General features: G+C 42.4%; 1 protein-coding gene across 1 annotated transcript in view; it reads left to right on the forward strand.

Annotated features, from left to right (window-relative positions):
• LOC120060873 (protein kinase C zeta type-like) overlaps positions 1 to 26771 on the forward strand; it is a 136396-nt gene that overhangs the window by 11026 nt on the left and 98599 nt on the right. The window contains exons 3-5 of the mRNA XM_039010280.1: positions 10784 to 10905; positions 11044 to 11133; positions 12070 to 12120. Coding sequence (XP_038866208.1) covers positions 10784 to 10905; positions 11044 to 11133; positions 12070 to 12120 — 263 coding nt within the window. The remainder of the gene's footprint in view (positions 1 to 10783; positions 10906 to 11043; positions 11134 to 12069; positions 12121 to 26771) is intronic.

A 26771-nucleotide genomic window follows, 5' to 3' on the forward strand; every position in this document is an offset into this window, starting at 1 on the left:
TAAAACAATAACTTGAAAAGATACTTACATGCCATGATTTTGACTTTCATTATAACCTTGTTTATGATCTGGATGTTATGTAATAACTGACGAGAATTTATGAAGCAAGACAACCTTACGTTGCAGTCTCGTTCCTTTATTTACTTTCAGCAACAAACATTCCAAATGATATAATTCAAGAGTGTTAATTTATTTCAATTTTTTAGAATGAGTCATCTCCAGTATCAGTCTATTTTGCAAAATGATCATTTGGACTTTGATGACGCTGAAGATTATATCATGGGCCTCTGCGTCTCAGAGGCCTAACACAGCTAGTGAAGTATTACTTGCCATGTTAGGCCTCTGAGATGCAGAGGCCTATAATCTGCTCAGCAGATGATCATGGCATTCTGCAATGAATAGACAGGGTATAGGCCAGGATGGTCCACCATGCAAGAAGGCTGTTCTGGTCCTGCATCTTCTGATGATTTATTGAAAACAATTCAATGATATAGCAAGTTAAGATGCGTGCTGTATGCCTTTTTTGTTTTGATGACAAAACAAAGTATCCTTCACACCTCTGGAAGTTTGTCACGTTTTTCTTTTAAGGGATAAGGGGGAGGGCTTTAGACAAGTCTATCAGCCAATCAGGACTGTATGAAAATATTTCACATTTGTATCCCCATGCCCACACAAAGTATTCAGACCCCTTGACTTGTTAAAGCCTTACTCTAAAATGGATAAAATAGTTTTTTTTCTGGATCTACACACAATACTTTTATTTAATTAGGCAAGTCAGTTAAGAACAAATTCTTATTTACAATGACGGCCTACCAAAAGGCCTCCTGCGGGGACGGGGGCCTGGGCTTTAAAAAAATAAATACAATATAAATATAGGACAAAACACACCATCACAACAAAAGAGACACAACACTACATAGAGACTTAAGACACAACAAGGTAGCAACACATGACAACACAGCATGGTAGCAACACATGACATGGGAGCAGCACAAAAACATGGTACAAGCATTGGGCAAAGTCAACAACACAAAGGTTAAGACAGTACAACAATACATCATACAAAGCAGCCACAATTGTCAGTAAGAGTGTCTATGATTGAGTCTGAATGAAGACATTGAAATAATACCCCGTAATGACAAAGCAAAAACAGCTTTTTATAAACTTTTGCAAAAAAAACAAGTGGAAATATTAATTTACATAAGTATTCAGACCCTTTACTCCAGTACTTTGTTGTAGCACCTTTGGCAGCTATTACAGCCTTGAGTTTTCTTGTGTATGACGCTACAAGCTTGGCACACCTGTATTTTTGGGAGTTTCTCCCATTCTTCTCTGCAGATCCTCTCAAGCTCTGTCAGGGTGGATGGGGAGCTATTGCACAGCTATTTTGCACTGCACAGCTATTTTCAGGTCCTCCAGAGATGTTCGATCGGGTTCAAGTCTGGGCTCTGGCTGGGCCACTCAAGGACATTGAGACTTGTCCTGAAGCCACTCCTGCGTTGTCTTGGCTGTGTGCTTAGTGTCATTGTCCTGTTAGGTGAACCTTCGCCCCAGTCTGAGGTCCTGAGCAGGTTTTCATCAAGGATCTCTCTGTACTTTGCGCCGTTCATCTTTCCTCGATCCTGACGAGTCTCCCAGTCCCTGCTGCTGAAAAACATCCCCACAGCATGATGCTGCCACCACCATGCTTCACCGTAGCGATGGTGCCAGGTTTCTTCCAGACGTGACGCTTGGCATTCAGTCCAAAGAGTTCAATTTTGGTTTCATCAGACCATAGAATCTTCTTTCTCATGGTTTGAGAGTCTTTAGGTACCTTTTGACCAAGCGGGCTGTCATATCCTCAGCTTTTTACTGAGGAGTGGCCTCCGTCTGGCCACTCTAGCATAAAGGCCTGATTGGTGGAGTGCTGCAGAGATGGTTGTCCTTCTCGAAGATTCTCCCATCTCCACAGAGCAACTCTAGAGCTCTGTCAGAGTGACCATCGGGTTCTTGGTCACCTTCCTGACCAAGGCCCTTCTCCCCTGATTGCTCAGTTTGGCCAGGTGGCCAGCTCTAGGAAGAGTCTGGGTGGTTCCAAACTTCTTCCATTTGAGAATGATGGAGGCCACTGTTTTCTTGGGGATCTTCAACGCTGCATAAATGTTTTGGTACCCTTCCCCAGATCTGTGCCTCGACACAATCCTGTCTCGGAGAACTACGAACAATTCCTTCGACCTCATGGCTTGGTTTTTGCTCTGACATGCACTGTCAACTGTGGGACCTTATATAGAAAGGTGTGTGCCTTTTCAAATCATGTCCAATCAATTGAATTTCCCACAGGTGGACTCTAATCAAGCTGTAGAAACATCTCAAGGATGATAAATGGAAACAGGATGCATCTGAGCTCAATTTTGAGTCTCATAGCAAAGGGTCTGAATACTTATGTAAATAAGGTATTTCTGTTTTATTTTTAATAGATTTGTTAACGTCTAAAAACCTGTTTTTACTTTGTCATTATGGGGTATTGTGTGTAGATTGATTAAAAAAAAGATTTAAAAAAGGCTGTAACTTAAGAACATGTGGAAAAGTCAAGGGGTCTGAATACTTTCCAAATGCACTGTGTGTATATATACAGTGATTTAATAGACACATTTTTTATAAACTGCATGGGGGCTTTAATCACCTTGAGCAGTGTCTGCTGTTTCTGCTACAAAAAAATAGGTCAAAGTGAAAATGCTGACAAGGTCAAATGTGAAGTCCACCTACAAATAATTGAGTTTAGAATTTTTTATTGTTGACATATTGACTTGATTGTATTTTACATTTTTGTATGCTTAAATAATCTCTCGTGACAGATGTGAAACTATTTATTTAGCGTGTGCAAGATTTAGTTCCAGGTTCTGAGGTTAAAGCCAAGATAAGGTGGGACCCACCATCAAGCCATATTGGGCTACAGTTGATTAGCATTTATATAAGCAGCATTTGAATTCTAAAGTTCCACACAATTGATACAGTATATGTTCCATTGTCAGCATGCACATCTAACCATCTGCGTATGTATGCATGTATTGTACAGTTTGTGCGTGCTTGCTTACATGTGTGTCTGTGTCTCTGTGTAGCGAGCGTGTGTGTGTGTGTGTGTATACGTGTGTCCGTGTGTACAAGAGAGTGTGTTTGCTGGTGCAGTGTGGGAGGAGTGCCATGTTGGCAGAGGATGTGCCCTGTGAGGGGAACTGGAGTCGTGCCTGCTGCTGAGGCCCAAGCTGTTCCTGTCTCCCTCCCCAGAGGAGTCAGAGTCACAAAACAACCCCAAAAACCACACCACAACCTGTCAAATACCAACTATATGATTTGAACACTGGCTACCCTAAAATGATCTTCTGAAAATATAATTACTGAACTAGATCATTGCCCATATTTATTGAGGGGAGTAGGAGTGCTGATCTAGGATCAGTTTTGCCTTTCAATTCAGAATGAGTAAGATTATGGACAGGGGGGACCTGATCTTAGAATGATCTTGAATAGGGGTTGTGTGTTGTCAACAGTAACTGGTTCAGACAGTGGGGGGTTAGGTTGGCCTAATGACGCTTGATGTTGAATATGAACACACACACTGTATTACAGGGTCATTGACAGACAGGTGAAGGTGGTTCAAATGGCACGAGTTCAAATCATAATAAAATGCAATATGGAAAGATACCGCATTAGTAATAATGGATTGTATGTGTAGTACTCAGTGGATGCTAAAGACCTTTACATTGTGTGAGCCGATCTCATATTTCTGTAGCGTGAGGCAGCTTGATGTACAAACACACCCACTGAACAGGACGCTAGTCTATCTCCTTAATGCTGAATGCCAAGCAGAGACGCACCGACTCGGCCGGAGATCGAACTCCCAGCCTTCAAATCGCAGGACGGACACTCAAACCACAAGGCTCCTGAGTAGTTACTTTACATTGTGTGGTACCAACCACGAGGCAGTCGAGCTGAGTCCTGGGCTACGGTCCAAACACTTAAAAGACGCACCCTATCCCCTCAGCCCTCAAATTAAGTGGACACTTCTGATGACGTCTGACGAGTATACACTTGCAGGGCAAGGGGCGAGGGAGGAAGGAATGATTTTTAAATGGACCACCCTTGGCCGGAAATTCGTCACTCGTTCATCTCGTGATGATTGTGTTTTCAGCCACCGGTAGCTTGTGGTTGCTTTATATGCCCTACAGTCAATTATGAGTGCATGTCTACTTATATTAAATATATAATGATTTATATACGCCTACTGTATGATAGCTAGCAAATTAATTATCCAACTAACGTTAGCCTGCCTAGCTGGAACTTCTGAAGAAGGGAAATGTTTTATTTCTACAATTTCCAAAAGATAACCAAACAAAAACATATTTACTTTTTACGTAGTAGCAAAATGTGTTACTTATTTGCATTTGTTTTTACCTACACATGTATGTTGACTTCTCCATTGATGTTGTTTTTAAGTTTTCGCGGACTTTTCTAAGCGGATTGTCTCGAATTGAATCATGGGGAGTTTCAGGCCCGGAGGGAACATAATTATACACTCACAAAGCCGACTGAAAACGAGGGCTGAGGGGCTTACGTTGCAAACTTCCCTAGCTTGGCTAATCATTTGGACCACCCTCCAAAATGGCGACGGGGATTCCCTCAAGGGCATAAGGCGAGGGTAAGTGGACGAGGGTGTGTCTCTTAAGTGTTTGGAGCCCAGCCTTGCTATTGACTGGAGTCATAAACAAAGAACAATCACGGGTGTCCACATCAATAGCTGAGAAACATAAGTGAAACCTGAGTTATAATGAATGGTCTGCTCACCACATGCCAATGAATGTTAGCTGGATTTGCAATCCACTTATAATTCGGCTAACCTAGAGGAGTCCAGAGTGGAATAAAGTCCTAATTTTGTCGAGATCACAAATTATCTCATGATCACGACATGAAAAAAAAGTTGTTTTGTTGAGATCACGAAATAAACTATAAATAGGAGTGGACACATTGATGATAGATTGACAGAATGGCTGAGGCGGCAGAGCCCATGGTGGATCAGCGCATATGTTTTTATTGATTGTTACACTAATGGATGGTACATTTCATGCGAACATCATGCTTTCATTTGTGTTTGGAGTTCATTATCTGTTTATAAGTTAGAATGTTAGCAAGCTAAATGTCCCTTACCTTGAGCTAAGAGCTCTTGGGGCATCTCAGCCATCATGGGACATTTTAAGCCTGTCTTCCAGGCTGTATGCCACCCTCAAAACCACAGCTAATCGCATGCAAGCAGCAAAGCAGCTACAGTGCCTTCAGAAACTATTCATACCCCTTGACTTATTCCATAGTTTGTGTTGCAGCCTGCATTTTCTCACCCATCTACACACAATACCCCATAATGGCAAAGTTTTTTTTAAAGCAAATGTTTTGAAAATTAAATACAGAAATATCTCATTTACATAACTATTCCGACCCCTGAGTCAATACTTTGTAGAAGCACCTTTGGCAGCAATTACAGCTGTCAGTCTTTCTGGGTAAGTCTCTAAGAGCTTTCCACACCTGGATTCAGGAGTGGAAAAAGTACCCAATTGTCATACTTCAGTAAAAATAGAGATACCTTTTAATAGAGAACCATCCCAACCGTGAAGCATGGAGGTGGAAACATCATTCTTTGGGGATGCTTTTCTGCAAAGAGGACAGGACGACTGCACCATATTGAGGGGAGGATGGATGGGGCCATATATCGCAAGATCTTGGCCAACAACCTCCTTCCATCAGTAAGAGCATTGAAGATGGGTCGTGGCTGGGTCTTCCAGCATGACAACGACCCGAAACACACAGCCAGGGCAACTAAGGAGTGGCTCCGTAAGAAGCATCTCAAGGTCCTGGAGTGGCCTAGCCAGTCTCCAGATCTGAACCCAATAGAAAATCTTTGGCGGGAGCTGAAAGTCCGTATTGCCCAGCGACAGCCCCGAAACCTGAAGGATCTGGAGAAGGTCTGTATGGAGGAGTGGGCCAAAATCCCTGCTGCAGTGTGTGCAAACCTGGTCAAGAACTACAGGAACCGTATGATCTCTGTAATTGCAAACAAAGGTTTCTGTACCAAATATTAAGTTCTGCTTTTCTGATGTATCAAATACTTATGTCATGCAATAAAATGCTAATTAATTACTTAAAAATCATACAAGGTGATTTTCTGGATTTCTGTTTTAGATTCCGTCTCTCACAGTTGAAGTGTACCTATGATAAAAATGACAGACCTCTACATGCTTTGTAAGTAGGAAAACCTGCAAAATCGGCAGTGTATCAAATACTTGTTCTCCCCACTGTATGTGTGGGGTACAGAGATAAGGTAGTCATTCAGAAATCATGTAAAAAAAAAATGTTTTAAATGTAATTGCCCACAGAGTCCATTCAACTTATTATGTGACTTGTTAAGCACATTTCTACGCTTGTTATAATTTGGACATTTCTATGCTTGCTATAACAACGTGGTTGAATACTTATTGACTCAAGATATTTCAGCTTTTCATCTTTTATTAATTTATTTTATTAATTTGCACGAAAAAATGTGACGTTATGGTGTATTGTGTGCAGCCCAATGACAATACATCTCAATTTCATTGATTTTAAATTCAGGCTGTAACACAACAAAATGAGGAGGAAGTCAAGGGGATACTTTCTGAAGGCTCTTTAACTTGTCTTGTTAGCTTGTTAGCTGCTGGTTGTTAGCTTGTTAGCTGCTGGTTGTTAGCTTGCATAAGTGATATGTGTATTATTGTCAGGGACACTTACCATTTCTTATGGATAATATTTCAATTAAGTGGGTGAGCTCTATTCCTGGCAGGCTGATCAGTTTCAATAGCAGCCTCAGAGGCTGATAAGTCAGGATGCTGCTTTGTAGGCTGTTTCATAGATAAAGCTCCTTGCTGGCAGATTAGCAGTCAGTGCATTATGTCAAATAAAATACAATTTTATTGGTCACGTATGTCACATGGTTAGCAGATGTTATTGCGAGTGTAGCGAAATGCTTGTGCTTCTAGTTCCGACAGTGCAGCAATATCTAACATGTAATCTAACAATTCCACAACGACTACCTAATACACACACATCTAAGTAAGGAATGGAATAAGAATATATACGTATATGGAAGAGCAATGACAGAGCGGCATAGGCAAGATGCAATAGATGGTATAAAATACAGTATATACACTACTGTTCAAAAGTTTGGGGGTCACTTAGAAATGTCCTTGTTTTGAAGAAAAGCAAAAAAATGTCCATTAAAATAACATCAAATTGATCAGAAATACAGTGTAGACATTACTGTTGTAAATGACTATTGTAGCTGAAAACGGCAGATTTAAAAAAATATTTTTGAATATCTACATAGGCGTACAGAGGCCCATTATCAGCAACCATCACTCCTGTTTTCCAATGGTACGTTGTGTTAGCTAATCCAAGTTTATCATTTTAAAAGGCTAACTGATAATTAGAAAAGCCTTTTGCAATTATGTTAGCACAGCTGAAAACTGTTGTGCTGATTAAAGAACAAATAAAACTGACCTTCTTTAGACAAGTTGAGTATCTGGAGCATCAGCATTTGTGGGTTCGATTACAGGCTCAAAATGGCCAGAAACAAAGGACTTTCTTCTGAAACTTGTCAGTCTATTCTTGTTCTGAGAAAGGAAGGCTATAACATGTGATAAATTGCCAAGAAACTGAAGATATTGTACAATGCTGTGTACTATTCCCTTCACAGAACAGTGCAAACTGGTTCTAACCAGAATAGAAAGAGTGGGAGGCCCCGGTGTACAACTGAGCAAGAGGACAAGTACATTAGAAACAGACGCCTCACAAGTCCTCAACTGCTTCATTAAAGCTTCATTAAATAGTACCCACAAAACACCAGTCTCAACATCAACAGTGAAGAGAAGACTCCGGGATGCTGGCCTTCTAGGCAGAGTTCCTCTGTTCAGTGTCTGTGTTCTTTTGCCCATCTTAATCTTTTCTTTTTATTGGTCAGTCTGAGATATGGCTTTTTCTTTGCAACTCTGCCTAGAAGGCCAGCATCCCAGAGTTGCCCGTTCACTGTTGACTTTGAGACTGGTGTTTTGCGGGTACTATTTAATGAAGCTACCAGTTAAGTCTGTATGTAGACAGCAGTCTCTCTGAATTAGTAATGGCTGTTTAATAGTCTGATGGCCTTGAGATAGAAGCTGTTTTTCAGTCTCTTGGTCTCAGCTTTGATGCACCTGTACTGACCTCGCCTTCTGGATGGTAGCAGGATGAACAGGCAGTGGCTCGGGTTGTTGTTGTCCTTTATGATCTTTGTGGCTTTCCTGTGACATTGGGAGCTGTAGTTGTCCTTCAGGGAAGGTAGTTTGCAACTGCCCCGGTAGTGATGCCTTATGCAGACCGTACCACCCTCTGGAGAGCCTTGTGGTTGTGGGCGGTGCAGTTGCCATACCAGGCGGTGATACAGCCCGACAGGATGCTCTCAATTGTGCACCTGTAAAAGTTTGTGAGGGTTTTAGGTGACAAGCAACATTTATTGAGCCTCCTGAGGTTGAAGAGCCGCTGTTGCGCTGCCTTTACCACACTGTCTGTGTGGGTGGACGATTTCAGTTTGTCCGTGATGTGTATGCCGAGGAACTTAAAACCTTCCACCTTCTCCACTGCTCTCCCGTCGATGTGGATAGGGGGGTGCTCCCTCTGATGTTTCCTGAAGTCCACGATCATCTCCTTTGTTTTGTTGACGTTGAGTGAGAGGTTGTTTTTCTAACACCATACTCCGAGTGCTCTCAGCTCCTTCCTGTAGGCCATCTCGTCGTTGTTGGTAATCAAGCCTACTACTGTTGTGTCGTCTGCAAACTTGATGATTGAGTTGGAGGCGTGCATGACCACGCAGTCATGGGTGAACAGGGAGTACAGACCCCCTGTAGGGGGCTTAGCACGCACCCTTGTGGGGCCCCAGTGTTGAGGATCAGCGAAGTGGAGATGTTGTTACCTACCTTCACCACCTGGGGGGCGGCCCGTCAAAGTCCAGGACCCAATTGCATAGGGCGGGTTTGAGACCACGGCAGTGTGCAGTGTTATGGCGATTTCATCGTCTGTGGACCTATTGTGGTGGTAAGCAAATTGGTGTGGGTCTAGGGTGACAGTTAAGGTGGAGGTGATATGATCCTTGTCTAGCCTCTCAAATAACTTCATGATGACAGAAGTGAGTGCTACGGTGTGATTAGTCATTTAGTTCAGTTACCTTTGCCTTCTTGGGTTCAGGAATAATGGTGGCCAACTTGAAGCATGTGGGGACAGCAGACTGGAATAGGGAGCAATTGAATACTAGCTAACAAGACTACGTAGCTAACTAGCTAGTTCACAAGACTTGCAAAGTTAGCTGCGTTGTTGCTTGCATGCAATTGGCTGTGGTCTTTGGGGCGGCTTGCAGCCTGGGAAGCGGGGCTGCCTGTCAGGCATCGTTCAGGGCTTAAATGCCCTGTGATCAACGCAGCCACAGGGCTCCTTGATGAAGTGGTTATCGTGCATCTGAACAAATTAATGGATGATGCGAGGTACTTTTGTTATGTCGTGACCATGAGATAAATAAGTTGTGATCTCAACATAACGAGGGAACTATTTTTTTTAAATCCATATGACCATCCTAGTACAGCCAACCATTTTGGCTCACCTGTGCCTCCAAATTTCTTGGGAATATCCTACTACGAGACACTTGTGGGCTATTTTGAATAGCTTTTTGTAGCTGTTAGCCATTTGCTTGAACTGTTTGCTTTGCATCTCGCCTTTTATTTTTCCTTTCACTGAACATGCTCACAAATACACTTGTTCAGCAGGGACTGAATTCTCCCGCAGATCAAGTGTGACAGGGGTTTTCTTGGTTGAGGAATAAGAATGACTTAATTGCCAAAGTTTGCCTCCATTCTTGTCTTCATACTAACAAAGCACAGCTGGAGCAGCTGGATAGTGTATTGTAGAACGCAGCTGTGAGGTGGCAGAAGAGTAGCCTTGTGTCTCTTGCTTCTGGCTTGTAGGAGCCACTGTCTGCCATTGGACTCAAACTCGTCTCTGTATAGAGAACCATACATGCATATTTTAAAACTCGTCAGTATAGCCCATACATACATAGTAGTTGCAATGGCTACACCATAGCACCTGCTATCCATAGCAGAGAACCATAGGCCTGTGCTAGTGTCATTGATCCAATCAAATGAGAGTACTTTATAGGGATGAGTTGATATTAAACATAAAGTAATGATAAAAGACGAGAACGATATCTGAACGGGAGTGACTGTTGGTTGACTTGAGTGTCCACACATTGTGCAGCAGCTTGTTTGAGTGTGTGGCGCCCTCCTCCGGTGGGGCAGAACATGTCCCTGCACAGGCCGTGGCATTCGCCACAGCTCATTTCGCGTCCTCATATTCCTTGAGATCTGTTTGTCACATTCAAATGGCAGTCAGGGAGTGTTTGATGGTTGAATGTCCGTAGCTGTCGTAGTTCCCTGTTCACAAAACATTTTTGTCCACACATCTATTCAGACCATTAACCACTGCTGAAGAAGTTCCTCCAGAGAAGTCTAAAGAAAATACAGTGACTGAAGTGAATGTGTTGAATACATGTCTGGCTTGGGCATCCAGACTTCCATTATTTAATCCATCTCGACATTGACTGAATACAATTGGGTGTAATTCCTTTTGCGGCAAACCCTGGTGTGAAGCAATGTGAAAGAGTGAGTGTGATTTGAATAATATTATATTATTTATCCTGTGTGCGCAGGGACATGCTAATCACGGACCTGGCTGCCACAGTAACCTACATGGGACTGTGTGAGGAGGTGAGGGTGATGTGCAGCCTGGCCCGGGAGCAGCCAATCACGCTCAAGTGGATCGACGATGAGGGTATGTTGGTCTCGCACCGGTGGGTGGAAAAAAATTCAGTTGTCGCTAGAGTAGACAAGATGCTACGCTAGCTATGACCTGTTGATCTTGACTACATGTGTATGAAATAAGTGAATAATCTGTGCTTGTGTCCCATAGGAGACCCGTGTACCATCTCCTCTCAGATGGAACTGCAGGAGGCCTTCCGGATCTACAGCCGCAACAGGAACTCAGGACTCCTGCTGCACGGTCAGTTAGTGCTCTGTCTGTCTGCACTCATTCCTCTGTCGCTTTACCTCTACTTCTCTTTTCACCTCCTCCTCTCTGTTCTCTTTTCACCTCCTCCTCTCTGTTCTCTTTTCACCTCCTCCTCTCTGTTCTCTTTTCACCTCCTCCTCTCTGTTCTCTTTTCACCTCCTCCTCTCTGTTCTCTTTTCACCTCCTCCTCTCTGTTCTCTTTTCACCTCTTCCTCTCTGTTCTCTTTTCACCTCCTCCTCTCTGTTCTCTTTTCACCTCCTCCTCTCTGTTCTCTTTTCACCTCCTCCTCTCTGTTCTCTTTTCACCTCTTCCTCTCTGTTCTCTTTTCACCTCTTCCTCTCTGTTCTCTTTTCACCTCCTCCTCTCTGTTCTCTTTTCACCTCTTCCTCTCTGTTCTCTTTTCACCTCCTCCTCTCTGTTCTCTTTTCACCTCCTCCTCTCTGTTCTCTTTTCACCTTCTCCTCTCTGTTCTCTTTTCACCTCTTCCTCTCTGTTCTCTTTTCACCTCCTCCTCTGTTCTCTTTTCACCTCTTCCTCTCTGTTCTCTTTTTACCTTCTCCTCTCTGTTCTCTTTTCACCTCTTCCTCTCTGTTCTCTTTTCACCTCTTCCTCTCTGTTCTCTTTTCACCTCTTCCTCTCTGTTCTCTTTTCACCTCCTCCTCTCGGTTCTCTTTTCACCTCCTCCTCTCGGTTCTCTTTTCACCTCCTCCTCTCGGTTCTCTTTTCACCTCCTCTCTACTCTCTTGTCAGCTTTTCCTCTCCTCTGCAATACTTTTACTATTATCTTAATGCAAATAATTTACTTTTAATTCAGTGGTTTAGGATACATACACATTCATTTGAGTAACCATTAGTCAGTATGTTCAGAGGTGTAGATTGGGCATGTCTCTGGATATTCATAGTTGTCGTTCATCATTCTCTTGCAGTCTTCCCCAGTATCCCAGTGAAGCCAGGTATGCCATGTCCAGGAGAAGACCGTGAGTACTAGTGCTACATATTATACACATGTATTACACCTGGTTTCCCCGGAGGTGACAACATGCTAACAGGGCTAACAACCCGTAAATTCACGTTATTTTTAGAGGCGTGAAGCAGCTTTCTGTAGCTAGCTAGCAAACAAACAAGAGTATTAGCACTAGCTAACTGATTGTTAATTAATTTAATAGTTGACTGTGAAATGAAACAATTAAGTTATTTATAGTTAGTTAACCACCTTTCCTTCACTCTTTTGTACTGTAACATGGCATGCTCCTCTACCTCCGTGGTGTTCAGTGTTTATGCCACTAACTGGCAGTTCAGATTCCTCATCCTGTCCTCTGAGGGAGAAACCAAGGCACCCTGGATACAAGGTGTTTGACAACACCGCTTGTCTGGCTGTCACAGAAAATTAGACCACCTAGAACAGTGATTCCCAAACTGTGGGGCACGCGAGGGGTCGGCGTCTGGCTTTAAACTTGCTCTTGAAAGTTTTAATAATAGAATGCACAAGATGCCATTTTGAAATTGGGTAGTGAATCATCAGTTCCTCTTGTCATGGTTAGTCTTTGCTGACCTTAGAGAGATATTTACAATTTGTCAGAAACTTCCAGATCAACTGGCCCATGTCAGCTGTTTTTTTTCTTTAGGTCTTTTAGCCCATTGATATTGTTGTAATTGTTTTGTCACTCAAATAACAAATGAATACACATTAGACATAGCAAAATGTATAGAATTGAAAGAAAATGAGCTTTAAAACTGCAAAATGATCTCCACCAACAAGAGGGGTATGAACAGTTTGTGTTATGAACAGTGCTTGTGCACATATAAATAGACATGGTGCCTGCGCAATGTCCCCCAATGCTGGAAGAGGGGCCCCGAGTGAAAGAGTTTGGAAACCCCTGACCAAGAAGAAAGAGTCACATTAGAAGCTGTTCCCTCACACTGTCTCGTCCCACACGTCTCTCTAAATTCCCTGCAAACAAACAGAGGTTAGCCTAGTTCACCAGCCTGTACATACTCAACATCGGTCCTCAAGGGTTCCAAATGGGGAATATGCAATTACTGCCAATTGATCTGTTCATTGACTGCAGATGTTAGAAAGACAGCCGGCCACCACTTACGTCTCTTGATTTCCTCAGGGGCTTAATAGGCTAGCAACTATGTTATTATACTATACTGTGCATAGAATCCACGATACAAAATAAAAGCATACGGTCGCTATACAGTGCATTCGGAAAGTATTCAGACCCCTTCACTTTTTCCACATTTTGTTACATTACAGCCTTATTCTAAAATGTATTAAAATCTCTTTTTTGACTCATCAATCTACACACAATACCCCATAATGACAAAGCGAATACAGGTTTTTAGAAATGTTTGCAAATGTATTAAAAATGAATGTATTCAGACCCTTTTGCTAATAGACTCGAAATTGAGCTCAGGTGTATCGTCATTCCATTGATTATCCTTGAGATGTTTCTACAACTTGATTGGAGTCCACCTGTGGTAATTCAGTTGATTGGACATGATTTGGAAAGGCACACACCTGTCTATATAAGGTCCCACAGTTGACAGTGCATGTCAGAGCAAAAACCAAGTCATGAGGTCGAAGGAATTGGCCGTAGAGCCCTCGAGACAGGATCGAGGCACAGATATGGGGAAGGGTACCAAAAAAAAATTCTGCAGCATTGAAGGTCCCCGAGAACACAGTGGCCTCCATCATTTTTAAATGGAAGAAGTTTGGAACCATCAAGACTCTTCCAAACTGAGCAATCGGGGGAGAAGGGCCTTGGTCAGGGAGGTGACCAAGAATCCAATGGTCACTCTGACAGAGCTCCAGAGTTCCTCTGTGGAGATGGGAGAACCTTCCAGAAAGATAACCATCTCTGCAGCACTCCACCTATCGGGCCTTTTCTTGTAGAGTGGCCAGACGGAAGCCACTCTTCAGTAAAAGGCACATGACAGCCCTCTTGGAGTTTGTCAAGAAACGAAGATTGAACTCTTTGGCCTGAATGCCAAGCGTAACGTCTGGAGGAAATCTTGCACCATCCCTCCGGTGAAGCATGGTGGTGGCAGCATCATGCTGTGGGGATGTACAGAGAGAAAAGTAGAGAGAGATTCTTAATGAAAACCTACCACAGAGCACTCAGGGCCTCAGACTGGGGTGAAGGTTCACCTTCCAACAGGACAACAACCTTAAGCACACAGCCAAGAAAATGCAGGAGTGGCTTCGGGACAAGTCTCTGAATGTCCTTGAGTGGCCCAGCCAGAGCCCGGACTTGAATCCGATCATCTCTGGAGAGACCTGAAAATAGCTGTGCAGCGACGCTCCCCATTCAATCTAACAGAGCTTGAAAGAATGGGAGAAACTCCCCAAATACAAGTGTTTATTTATTTATTTATTTTACCTTTATTTAACTAGGCAAGTCAGTTAAGAACAAATTATTATTTACAATGACGGCCTAGGAACAGTGGGTTAACTTCCTTGTTCAGGGGAAAAACGACAGATTTTTACCTTGTCAGCTCAGGGATTCGATCTAGCAACTTTTCGGTTACTGGCCCAATGCTCTAACCACCAGGCTACCTGCCACCCCAACCTTGTAGCGTCATACCCAAGAAAACTCAAGGCTGTAATCGCTGCCAAAGGTGCTTCAACAAAGTACTGAGTAAAGGGTCTGAATACTTATGTTTACAAACATTTCTAAAAAACAGTTTTTGATTTGTCATTATGGGGTATTGCGTTTCGATTGATGAGGAAAAATAAAGCTGTAACGTAACAAAATGTGGAAAAAGTGAAGGGGTCTGAGTACTTTCCGAAATGCATTGTATATACGTTTAACCAATGAGCATGAAATCAAGACAAAGCTAGGTACACAAAAATATTTAGTCACTCTTAGAGGACGCGGGTGCTTCTATATCAGTAAATGCACTTTAATGATAAAGATTCAACTTTCTCTTTGACTTCTATGATGTCAAAATGGTCCTGTGCACACGCACAGCAGACCGGCTGAACATGACTCAAACATTTTCTGAAGCAACCCGGTAAAGTGAAGCACATCTTAGTTCCAGAGCATTCCCTTCTATGAAGTGTCATGGTTTTAACACTCCTCTCGCTCAAAGGGTGGTGACGTCTTCAGCTCACTGCTGACTCCTGCACATTCTCTCCCCCTCTTCTTTTCCCTCTTCCTTTATTTTCCCTCTTCCTTTCTACTTTTTTCTATTCCCTTTGACACCTATGGTTTCTCTCCCTCTATTTCCTCTTTCATCTCTTCATCTCAGAAAGCCAGAACTAAAATCTTGCGTAACTGTGTCAGATTCTCAATTCGTTTCAGGCAGAGACATTTTAGAAAAGTTATTCGAACGAGGAGCGGAAGCGGGGTCGTAGGTCCACACACCCTCTCTGCAAGTTACGGACAAGTGAATGCGAACACCTGCAAAATAGTGATTTGTCCAACTAATCAGTTACGAAAAATCTGTGCACTGGAACAAAGTTTTCTCCTTAGTTGTTGCATCCTACAGTCTGTTGACCGATACTACTGTACAATGCCAGTTATGTTAAGTGCATCTGTCCACGAGACATGATCTCTCTCTCCATTTCTTCTGACATTCCCTGGCGCTGATACTGAGACACAGTATTCTTTAAATGTCTGTGTTGATGACTCCTCTGGTTTGGGTTTTCTATTCTCAGCATCACAGAGAGGCAATATGATGGTGTGCATGTTAACCTCTTAGCTAATGTTGGAAATGAGAATCACTTTCTCTAATTGTTAAAGAAATGGTTAACGTAGAAGATAAACATAACTGACCTAAATGTCTTGTAAGTCACCCTATAGTCTCTCTTGCTGTGTGGTATATCATGGCATCTCTCGCTCTCTCTCTATCCCTCTCTATCAGGTTGTCTATAGTGCATATATGCTGCTGTGCCAGCATGTTTTGCCGGCTAGTGCACCAGCGTGTGTGTTGGTGAGTGTGTGTGTGTGTTATAAGGGATGCCTGTGCTCTGTCCAGAGACAGCACACCCTTCCTTTGCTCTATGTGGAGAGCACAGTTACCGGACGCTGACCGCCAGTCTGTAGGTAATATACATACATGCAATCATTGAATGTGTGTGTGTGTGTATGGTGATTTATATGCTGCTGTGTTCTGTGCATACGTAATCATATAGCATGTGATGTATTCTGTATATTGTTGTCCATGCATCTGTAAGGACCATGTTTTATGTTTGTGTTCTCTGTGCTACAGAGACAATGAGTTAGTTTAGGTATGTTACAGTAGATATTGATATCTACAGTAGTCTTTCAGTGCTTTTGTATGAGAGGGTTGGCTCAATGCTGCTGTGGCCATGGAGGAGTGAGGGAGGAGGAAGAGGAAAAAACAGGAAATTGTCCTTGAAATAGCCTTCCTATTGGCTCAGGGGAGGAGGGGGGAGGGGACTCTACTGATACGTTAGGTTGTCGTGGTGCAGTTGCACTATGTCGGTGTGTGAGACTGTGGGTGTGTCCACCTGGGTGCAGCAGTGTCTGAGGGTCTGTCTCTTAGCTGTCTGTCATATTACACGTGTAGTAGGCTCTCTTTAGGTGGGAATATGTGGGTTTATTCTACAGGGTGTAGAATGTAGTGTTCCTTGGTAGGGTTGATTGATTGGTCGAATTACTGATTTAAGTGGTTGATTTTGACAAAGACACATATAGAACTGCTCCAGATGGAGACATTTACTGTATTTATAGATACTTTTCAGGTTGAATAGAAAGCTCCAAAACGTCTTTGAAGTGATGGTCCTCTGGGTAGTTCCAGGTAGAAATGTAATGTATGGAGAAGAGGCAGAGCATTTTTCTATTTTCAATCTGAACGTTTCACCCTGGCAGACATGGCATGCTGCTGGAGTTGAGGAGGAGGAGGAGTTGTTCTGGTGATTATGTCAGATAAAATACTAGCAGTGTGAAAATACGTCGCAACTCTCAGAGGACAATGGAAGTTGACGACAGAATAGAAACCTGCCAGCCAACAGGTATAATGAGTATAATGAGGTATAACAAGTTGTTTTGATGCCCTTATGTTTTATTATCACTCATAATATGATGTATCTTTAAGTTTTCAACCAGCTCAAGCAAGCTGTTAACAACTCAGGATTATTGTAAGATGATAGTAAGACATTATGAGGGGTTCGTACAGTACTGTAGGTACTTATTTAAATTCTTATAATGACATTATGAGGGGTTCGTACAGTACTGTAGGTACTTATTTCAAGTCTTATAATGACATTATGAGGGGTTCGTACAGTACTGTAGGTACTTATTTCAAGTCTTATAATGACATTATGAGGGGTTCGTACAGTACTGTAGGTACTTATTTAAAGTCTTATAATGACATTATGAGGGGTTCGTACAGTACTGTAGGTACTTATTTCAAGTCTTATAATGACATTATGAGGGGTTCGTACAGTACTGTAGGTACTTATTTCACGTCTTATAATGACATTATGACTAAGTCCCCCCCCCCATTTTGAGTAATTTATTATGTGATAATGGGGGTTAGTCTGGAGTGTATGAGGGCCAGGCAGGGTCTCTGTCATATCTCTGTTATTGTATGCAGACATCTCATTGGCCAGTAGGAAATGGAGAAAGTGAGATAATCAGGAATGTATTTTTAGTCAATGCAATTAAGTCCCTGGTCTGGGTGGGGCCACCATATATTTCCGGACGTTTCCTATAATTGGGAATTTGTTTGGAAATACTACAGGCCGTCATTATGGAATCCCAAGGGGGTTCGCCTGGAATTTTTCGATGGCAGATTTTTTTTCAACTGCAAATTCAACCCAGACTTCAATAACAGTCCGTTTAGCAAACCTATTGGTGTATCTCTTAAAATATTCAGGCATGGTCACTGTATTTCAGAATCAGAGTATTGTACAAGCAGTTATTGTCTTTTCCTTTGGATTTTTCTGGTTCTTCAAAGACGGAAATTAATATGCATTAAAGGGACAATATGCGATTGGTACATCCATATTTACACTTTTTAAATGAATGATATATAATAATAATTAGGTGGTTGCTTACATTTGTCCTATTTCACAGATGTACACGTCTGTATTATACACATGGGAATTGGAATATTTTGGGGAGTGAATATCACCCTCAGAGAGTGGGGTCATGGCCAGGGATCAGCCATTATTTATGGTGACTAGGGTTATGGCGACTAGGGTTAAGTGCCTTGCTCAAGGGCACATTGGCGGATTGTTTCACCTAGTCAGCTCGGGGAGTCAAACCAGCGACCTTTCGGTTAGTGGCGCAACACTCTTAACCGCTAGGCGACCTGCATTGATTTTCAAAGAATATAACATCCTCCTTAGTTCAACTGTCATACTCCATCAGAATCCACAATTCAAGCTTGTTTCACACTGTATAGCCTCAAAACATGGTTAAACCATTCATTTTATATACCATGAATGGTAAGTCCTTGCATCCATAGCCCTGTCTATGAATTTAAGAGTGGCTACATTTCTCCAGCCCCATCTTAGATGATGCTGATCTTATTGTTTGAGCTGCAAATTGCTCTTTAAGGTGAATGTTGTTTATTAATGAACGTGGTAAACAACCACTCTAAATACTTGTCTCTCCCCCCTGTTATTTTGTGGACGACCTCACACTGACTGTAGCATCACTATAATTTATTTATAAGCCTTTTACCCCTCTGCGCCAAAAGCCCAATAGATAAATAGATGTACTCGCTGTATTAGACATGTATTTCTCACTAACCAGTGATGAATACACTCACTAGACAGCATGGTACAGAATAGAACATATCTTCACGGTCGGAATATTTGCTCTTTGGAGAATATTGATTGGCAGATGCCAGATTCAAGATTAATTATACACTATAAAAATGGTATAAAGTGGTATAAGTATAAACGTTTAAAGTTGGCCTACATTCTCCGGCTTTTGCTATAGCACTTCTCTCCGTTTGATTTGTCACATAGCCTATACTCTGCAGTACATTAGGGCCTATGCTAGCTTGTCTCCTCACAGACCTAATCAAAACACACAGCTCACAACAAAAGACAAGGCTTCTCCTCCCTCCAAACGGCGCACGCTAGCTGGCTTACTGATCCGGCCTTGTCAGGCTCGTTGTGTGAGCCTTTAGTTGAGCACTCGGCTGGGCCCTGGGAGTGTGAACAGACCCCCCTCTGTGTTGGATGAGGAGGGAGGAGGGAGGAGGGGGTGGCGTTGAAAGCCCGGATGCGCTCAGGCGGAGGTTGCACCGGGCTCTCCAGTGGTTCTCGCACCACCTTCCGTACTCAACGCTGCATCCATGTCGCGTTTTCCCAGCAGCCTCAGCTGTGTACCACTGTGTCTCCGGGGATGAATGCTCTACCGCTAGTGCTAGCACCACTACCCCCATGCCTGGCTACATCAGGAGGAGATGTCTTAGAGAGAGAGAGAACGATAGAGGGATAGGGAGGGAGAGAGAGAGAGATCACTGTACCGTACAATATCGGTTCTTAATGTTCAAGGCACTCCCTCTTTTTGTCCCTTGCTGCACATTAGTTCCTCCAAAAGAAAAGCAGTCGACAGAGGAGGAGAGGCGTCAGAAAGAGAGAGAAACAGGGAATTAAATAGCCACAAAAAAAAAGGCAACACTGACAGCTGTAGCAACTGTGCTACAGGGAGGGAGGAGGGGGAGGCAGGCAGAGAGAGAGGAAATAATTAAATAAATCACCGAGAGAAGAAGAGCGACGCCGGTGAGAGAGGACAGCGAGAGAGGAGGGGATGTAGCTACGTTTCCTTGCCGGTTCGACGTACACACCAGCCAGGATAATGTGCTGAAGGAGGCAGAAAGAAACGGAGGAAGGACACAGGTGAGCAATCTCTCCATCTCTCTATCCATCGATCCATCTATCCACCGCTGACAATCGATTTGACGGCAGTGTCATTCTCTGGATTTTAGCTTGCATGTAATTTGTGTGTGTGCTCTGCCTCCATGGCTGGTGTGTTGTAGTTACTAGCTAGCTCATCCCCTCATGTGTTGGAGGCAGGCACTATAGATGTGTGCACTATAGAGGCATGCTTCTTACTAGCCTTGATCACTATCTGCTGGCTTTACCTGGCTTGTTTCCTGCAATAACGTTCGTCTTCCTCTGGGCTGGTGTGTCTTGTTGGCAGTCCCCTTGTTTTCTGAAAGGGTCTGGACCTGTTAGGGAGTGCGGCACTGTGTGTGTGTGTGTGTGAGAGAGCATGAGTGTGTGCGGTGGCGAGTGTGTGTATGCGCAGCAGTGTGTGTATGCGCAGCAGTGTGTGTGTCTGTCTACCTGGCTGTGCTACTCAGAGCTGCTGGGGAGAGGCGAGAGAGAGAACAGGGAAAGCAAAGCCTCTCCCTCCCCATCTCTCCATCACCACCACACCATCCGCCAACCGAGGCACAAAGGAACCAGAACTCCCAGATTAGGGCTCTTTGTAACCCGGCCGGTGGCTCTTCAAAGGAGAACTAAATGCATCCTAAAAAGGATGACGGTACGTGAGAAGTTACCATTTGATAAGGGAAAAAGCAGACCGATCCAGATTGATTTGAATGTGTGTTTTTGTATTGTGCTTAACACCAGCACCACGAAGCAACCTGTTCGTCGTGCCTGTTCTGATTGGACTCAAGTTCTATGGCTACCTATGTGAAGGCATTTTGTACTCGCCGGTAAAAGATAGGTTTGCTGTTGTGACTGCTGCTCTTGTGTTGGGGCAGAACATGGAGGAGTGATATTTGTGTGATTGCGTATTGTTCTGTGTAAAGAGGGAGGGGGTGAATCACCCCCCAAAATAGACTCCCTATCTGTAATTCACCCTTCTTCCTCCCCTAACAAGATAATTAGCCCATACACTAATAATGATTCTCGTCGGCTAGTTAAGTGCATCCAGCACCCAAATAACAGGGCTTTGGGCAAAATGGGGGTTGGGGGGGGGGGGGGGGTGGGTGTTAGTGTTAGTTTTGGCAAAATGTTTGTTTTTGCTCTGGGGGAGTGGTGGTTGTGTGTGTGTCATTTAGCAGATGTAGCTAACAACAAGGCTCTCCTTTCTCCCGCCTTCTCTCCCTCCGCTGATTATTGCGTTGCTCAAAACAAAAGACGGATTGTTGTGGATGGTCAGGCAGAAAAAGGATACGCTTATAGTGTTTTTATGTGCATGTCTGGGTTGAAATTGTGTCTTTCTCGCTCTACTCAGCACGCTCAGTGAGGGGTTTAGCTTTAACTAGTAGGGGAGAAGGCAGGTGGTCTATGTCAATGTTTCCAAACTCCGGTCCACCAGTAACACTAACAGTACATGTTTTTGTAGTGGCCCCGGACAAGCACACCTGATTCTACTTGTCAACTAATCATCAAGCCCTTGACAAGTTGAATCAGATCTTTTTGTCCGGGGCTACAATTAAAATGTGTGCTGTCGGGGGAACTCGAGGACCGGATTTGGGGAAAACTGGTCTATGTGAATGTATGGGTGGAGCTGTAGCCTATATGTGTATCTGTATCTGTGTGTCTTAAAGGATAGTTCACCCAAATTACATATTGGTTTCCTTACCCTCTAAGCAGTCTATGGACAAGTAATGACAGCAATCCATGCTTTGGTTTTGTTTACCTGGCCACTGTTTCAAATGCTAACATTTGTGGCACAAAAATAGCACATGAAGCAGTGGCCAGGTAAACTAAACCAAAGCATGTATTGTTGTCATACCTTGTCCTCCATAGACTGCAATTTGGGTGAATTATCCCTTTAATGTACTATATGTGTATATATGCTGTGTATGTATAAATACAGGTGTCAAAAATTAACACTAAAATGACTATTAAATTGTCAAATTCAAATACTGAGCTATATTGTATGCTCCAATTTTGAGGTCAAATTGTTTTATTTTATACTAATACAATTGCTCAGAGAAAGAGATTTTGTTAAAAAAATGGACACCCCTGTTTTCAATACCTCACCTTGCGAGGATAACGGCACTGAGCCTTTTTCTAAAATATTGAAAGCTAAGAGTCTATATTTTTGAGAAATGAAGGCATATGTGACTCACCACCTGGATTCGGTCTTATGTAGGAAAATGTGAAATGGTGTTTTTTACATTGGATAAAGGTAGAGACTCAGAGCTACAAAATTGTATATCATACACTGCATTTGAGGAAACAATGGGAAAGTGATTCTGCTTTGAAAGTTGATCAACTTGTAAACTCACTTTTGAGAAAATCACCTTTGAATGTTTTGGTATCTAGTGAAGAGCTCTGGCATCGTTCACACCCTCTGAAGCTTTAGCCACACCCTCTGAAGCTTTAGCCCCACCCATTTTGTTTGGCCGATGATTTGTTTACCTCTGCTGGCAACAATTTCATTATGCTTTTTTGCAGAAGTTTACTGACACCGGCCATATTCATCGGGTGTTGTACACACGTAACGTTACCTAACGAGCCAGCCAGCTAACGTCAGCTAGTTAAACGACAATGAACAAAGTGCCAACAATGCCTAACATTAGGCTCTAACTAGAAAAGACAACAGCTCTGGGAAATGAATAAAAACCTCCGCTAGGGAGCCAGCTAGCTAACAGCACACTTTAGCTTAAGACATATAGCTAGCTAGCTAGGTAAACAATGAACCTAGCTAGGTTAACAACGTTTAAGATCACACATGTGTAGACGTTTACTGGTAGATGCTGTGTAAGACCCCTTTTCCATCTGTTTGACCAGAAATCAAAGCCTTTACTTCTTCCAAATGTAAAAAAAAAAAAATGATATGCATTTTTCAAAAATTAGGAAGAAGTAAAGGCTTTGATATTTAAAGGGATACTTCGGGATTTTGGTGATGAGGCCCTTTATCTACTTCCCCAGAGTCAGATGAACTTGTGTATACCATTTTTTATGTCTCTGTGTCCAGTATGGAGGAAGTTAGAGGTAGTTTCGCTAGCCAATGCTAACTAGCGTTAGCGCAATGACTGGAAGTCTATGGGTATCTACTATTGGAATTTTGGTCAGATGACATGCAAGTAGAACTCTTTCGCCACTCACACCAGTGGTGGGTTTGGCGTCGAAATGAGAATGAATAAGCAGAAAAGAACCCAATACCTACTGTCAAATATGGTGGTGGATCTTTGCCAAAATAGACTAGAAGCAGGTTTGCTTACAACTGTGCTGAAATCTAATATGGAGGTGCAGCAAACCAATTTTGTCTGTTTTTAGTTGCAGTATCCATGTTCTAGTGCCACCTGAGTCCATCCGCTGTATCGATCTCTGAGCTAAATTAGTATGTGTCTGTGTATGTTGTTTATTGGTTTATCATAAGGTTACATTAGCCTCTCCATATACTGTAACTTATGGTGCACAGTCTATGAAATACTTTTTATGTATGACACAGCCCTTACACAGTACTCTAGCTGTAATGTGCTACTTTACACACAAAGTACACATAAAACACATATGATAGGCGCAATGGATCCACATCACGGGTGTTGATGTACACACGTTTTTACGAGGCCATCACTCAAGTCTCACCTGTACTGTCAAATTATGGTTGCGCTTGGCAACCAACTGTGAATACTCAACCAGATCTAGTTATTACATAAGCAAGTACACCCTCAATTGTAATAGTTCGTTTTTTTGTATAATTGTATTTACATATGTATTTATTTACAGCCTCAGACCACCATTTGCTGTAATGAAATGGTTTTGGTGCTCTGCTATTGAGTGATATTTAATGGTCTTGGCCAAGAAGGTAACGATCAATAATATCCATAGCCATATCCAGGAGAATGAGAATATCAATGCGGTATAATGTGCTTCCCCAAATGTCTGTTTGTAGTCTCTTTTTTTTTGGCAAAGAGCTGTTTTCTAGTCTTCTAATTATGTCTATGTATTAGTTTGCTAATATTGATATTCTGCTAATATTAGTGAATTTTGTTCACGTGTTCATGTTCATATCATGTTTGTGTTTTGAATTTGTCTAGTTCAATAATGTTTTACAGTTGAAGTCGGAAGTTTACATACACTTAGGTTGGAGTCATTAAAACTTGTTTTTCAACCACTCCACAAATTTCTTGTCATTAACAAACTATAGTTTTGGCAAGTTCGTTAGGACATCTACTTTGTGCATGACACAAGTCATTTTTCCAACAATTGTTCACAGATAGATTATTTCACTTATTATTCACTGCATCACAATTCCAGTGGGTCAGAAGTTTACATACACTAAGTTGACTGTGCCTTTAAACAGCTTGGAAAATTCCAGAAAATGATGTCATGGCTTTAGAAGCTTCTGATAGGCTAATTGACATCATTTGAGTCAATTGGAGGTGTACCTGTGGAGGTATTTCATGGCCTACCTTCAAACTCAGTGGCTCTTTGCTTGACATTATGGGAAAATCAAAAGAAATCAGCCAAGACCTCAGAAAAAATATTGTAGACCTCCACAAGTCTGGTTCATCCTTGGGAGCAATGTACAAACGCCTGAAGGTACCATGTTCATCTGTACAAACAATAGTACACAAGTATAAACACCATGGGACCACGCAGCTGTCATACCGCTCAGGAAGGAGATGCGTTCTGTCTCCTAGAGATGAACGTACTTTGCTGCGAAAAGTTCAAATCAACCGCAGAACAGCAGCAAAGGACCTTGTGAAGATGCTGGAGGAAACAGGTACAAAAGTATCTATATCCACAGTAAAACGAGTCCTATATCGACATAACCTGATAGGCCGCTCAGCAAGGAAGAAGCCACTGCTCCAAAACTGCCATAAAAAAAGCCAGACAACGGTGTGCAACTGCACATGGGGACAAAGATCGTACTGTTTGGAGAAAATGTTCTCTGGTCTGATGAAACAAAAATAGAACTGTTTGGCCATAATGACCATTGTTATGTTTGGAGGAAAAAGGGGGAGTCTTGCAAGCTGAAGAACACCATCTCAACCGTGAAGCACGGGGTGGCAGCATCATGTTGTGGGGGTGCTTTGCTGCAGGAGGGACTGGTGCATTTCACAAAATAGATGGCAATGACCCCAAGCATACTTCCAAAGTTGTGGCAAAATGGCTTAACGACAACAAAGTCAAGGTATTGGAGTGGCCATCACAAAGCCCCGACCTCAATCCTATAGAAAATGTGTGGGCAGAACTGAAAAAGCGTGTGCGAGCAAGGAGGCCTACAAACCTGACTCAGTTACACCAGCTCTGTCAGGAGGAATGAGCCAAAATTCACCCAACTTATTGTGGGAAGCTTGTGGAAGGCTACCTGAAATGTTTGACCCAAGTTAAACAATTTAAAGACAATGCAACCAAATACTAATTGAGTGTATGTAAACTTCTGACCCACTGGGAATGTGATGAAAGAAAATAGCTGAAATAAATCATTCTCTCTACTATTATTCTGACACTTCACATTCTTAAAATAAAGTGGTGATCCTAACTGACCTAAGACAGGGAATTTTTACTAGGATTAAATGTCAGGAATTGTGAAATACTGAGTTTAAATGTATTTGGCTAAGGTGTATGTACATTTCTGACTTCAACTGTGTGTTTCTAATATATATTTCTAATAACCTGTGTTTGCTTTGTCATTATGGGGTATTGTGTGTAGATTGATGAGGGAAAAAATCAATTTAATCAATTTTAGAATAAGCCTGTAACGTAACAAAATGTGGAAAAAGTCAAGGGGTCTGAATACTTTCCGAATGCCCTGTATGCTATTTAACGCAACTGTTTTTGTGACAAAACAGAGTTGAAAATGCGATGGAAACACATAGAATTTTAGATTTGTATTCGGTACATGAAAACTTAACTGAAAAAGTTTTGTGTGCACTACGTCATCACGCACTGATTTTTATCCTCACAAGTCCATTTGGTGGAAACACCACAAGTGAGAAAATTGGCATATTTTCTTCACGTGGATTCTAGAATATTCGCATGAAAATCTGTCGCCAATTGGATGGAAACCTAGCTACTGATGTCAATTCACTGTAAAATATTGTCTATACAGCTTTCTGCTGTCATTTGTTCTATATGTCCCCCAAATTGGGAATTAATGTCTGCCTAGTAGTTAGTCTGGCTTATGCTCGAGTGAGCAGTCATGATTAAAATGGCTTCCCTTGATGATCGAGGATGTGACTTTGAAATGATAAGGATAGGCGGGACTCTACCTTTGGACTAGATTGAGGCAGAAGCCTTTGAAAGTCTCAGACTATTTATAATGACTGTATTGGTCTGAATACATAATGTTTTGTTTTGGTTTCACTTTGCTATCCAATGATTTGTTGCAGATGTACTTTGAAATACAGTGCAGGCTATCTAAACTATATGAAATATGTGTATAGAAGATGCCTTTTGCTATTTCTTTGAATTCTTTGTTTTAGGAATTAAGCTATGCAGCATTACAAAATATGATTCTAAACTGTTATAGCGGATGCTCTTATCCAAAGTGACTCACTGTCGTCAAATCACAGCTTTAGCTATGGAGCAGAAGCAATATGTAAAGGAAGTTTGATGGATAACTTTAACTTTGCTGTGAGGTAGTTGAATACACAGGAACATTGTTAGCAGACCTTTGAAGAGAGAAAATGGTAGCTGTGTGTTAGTCAGTGGAGGAATGAGCTGCACTCCCACACTGGCACCGTGCTCTCTTCACCTCTCCCTCTCCCACGC

The sequence above is a fragment of the Salvelinus namaycush genome, chromosome 16 (genome assembly GCF_016432855.1).
Source record: "Salvelinus namaycush isolate Seneca chromosome 16, SaNama_1.0, whole genome shotgun sequence".
NCBI classification, from domain to species: Eukaryota; Metazoa; Chordata; class Actinopteri; order Salmoniformes; family Salmonidae; genus Salvelinus; species Salvelinus namaycush.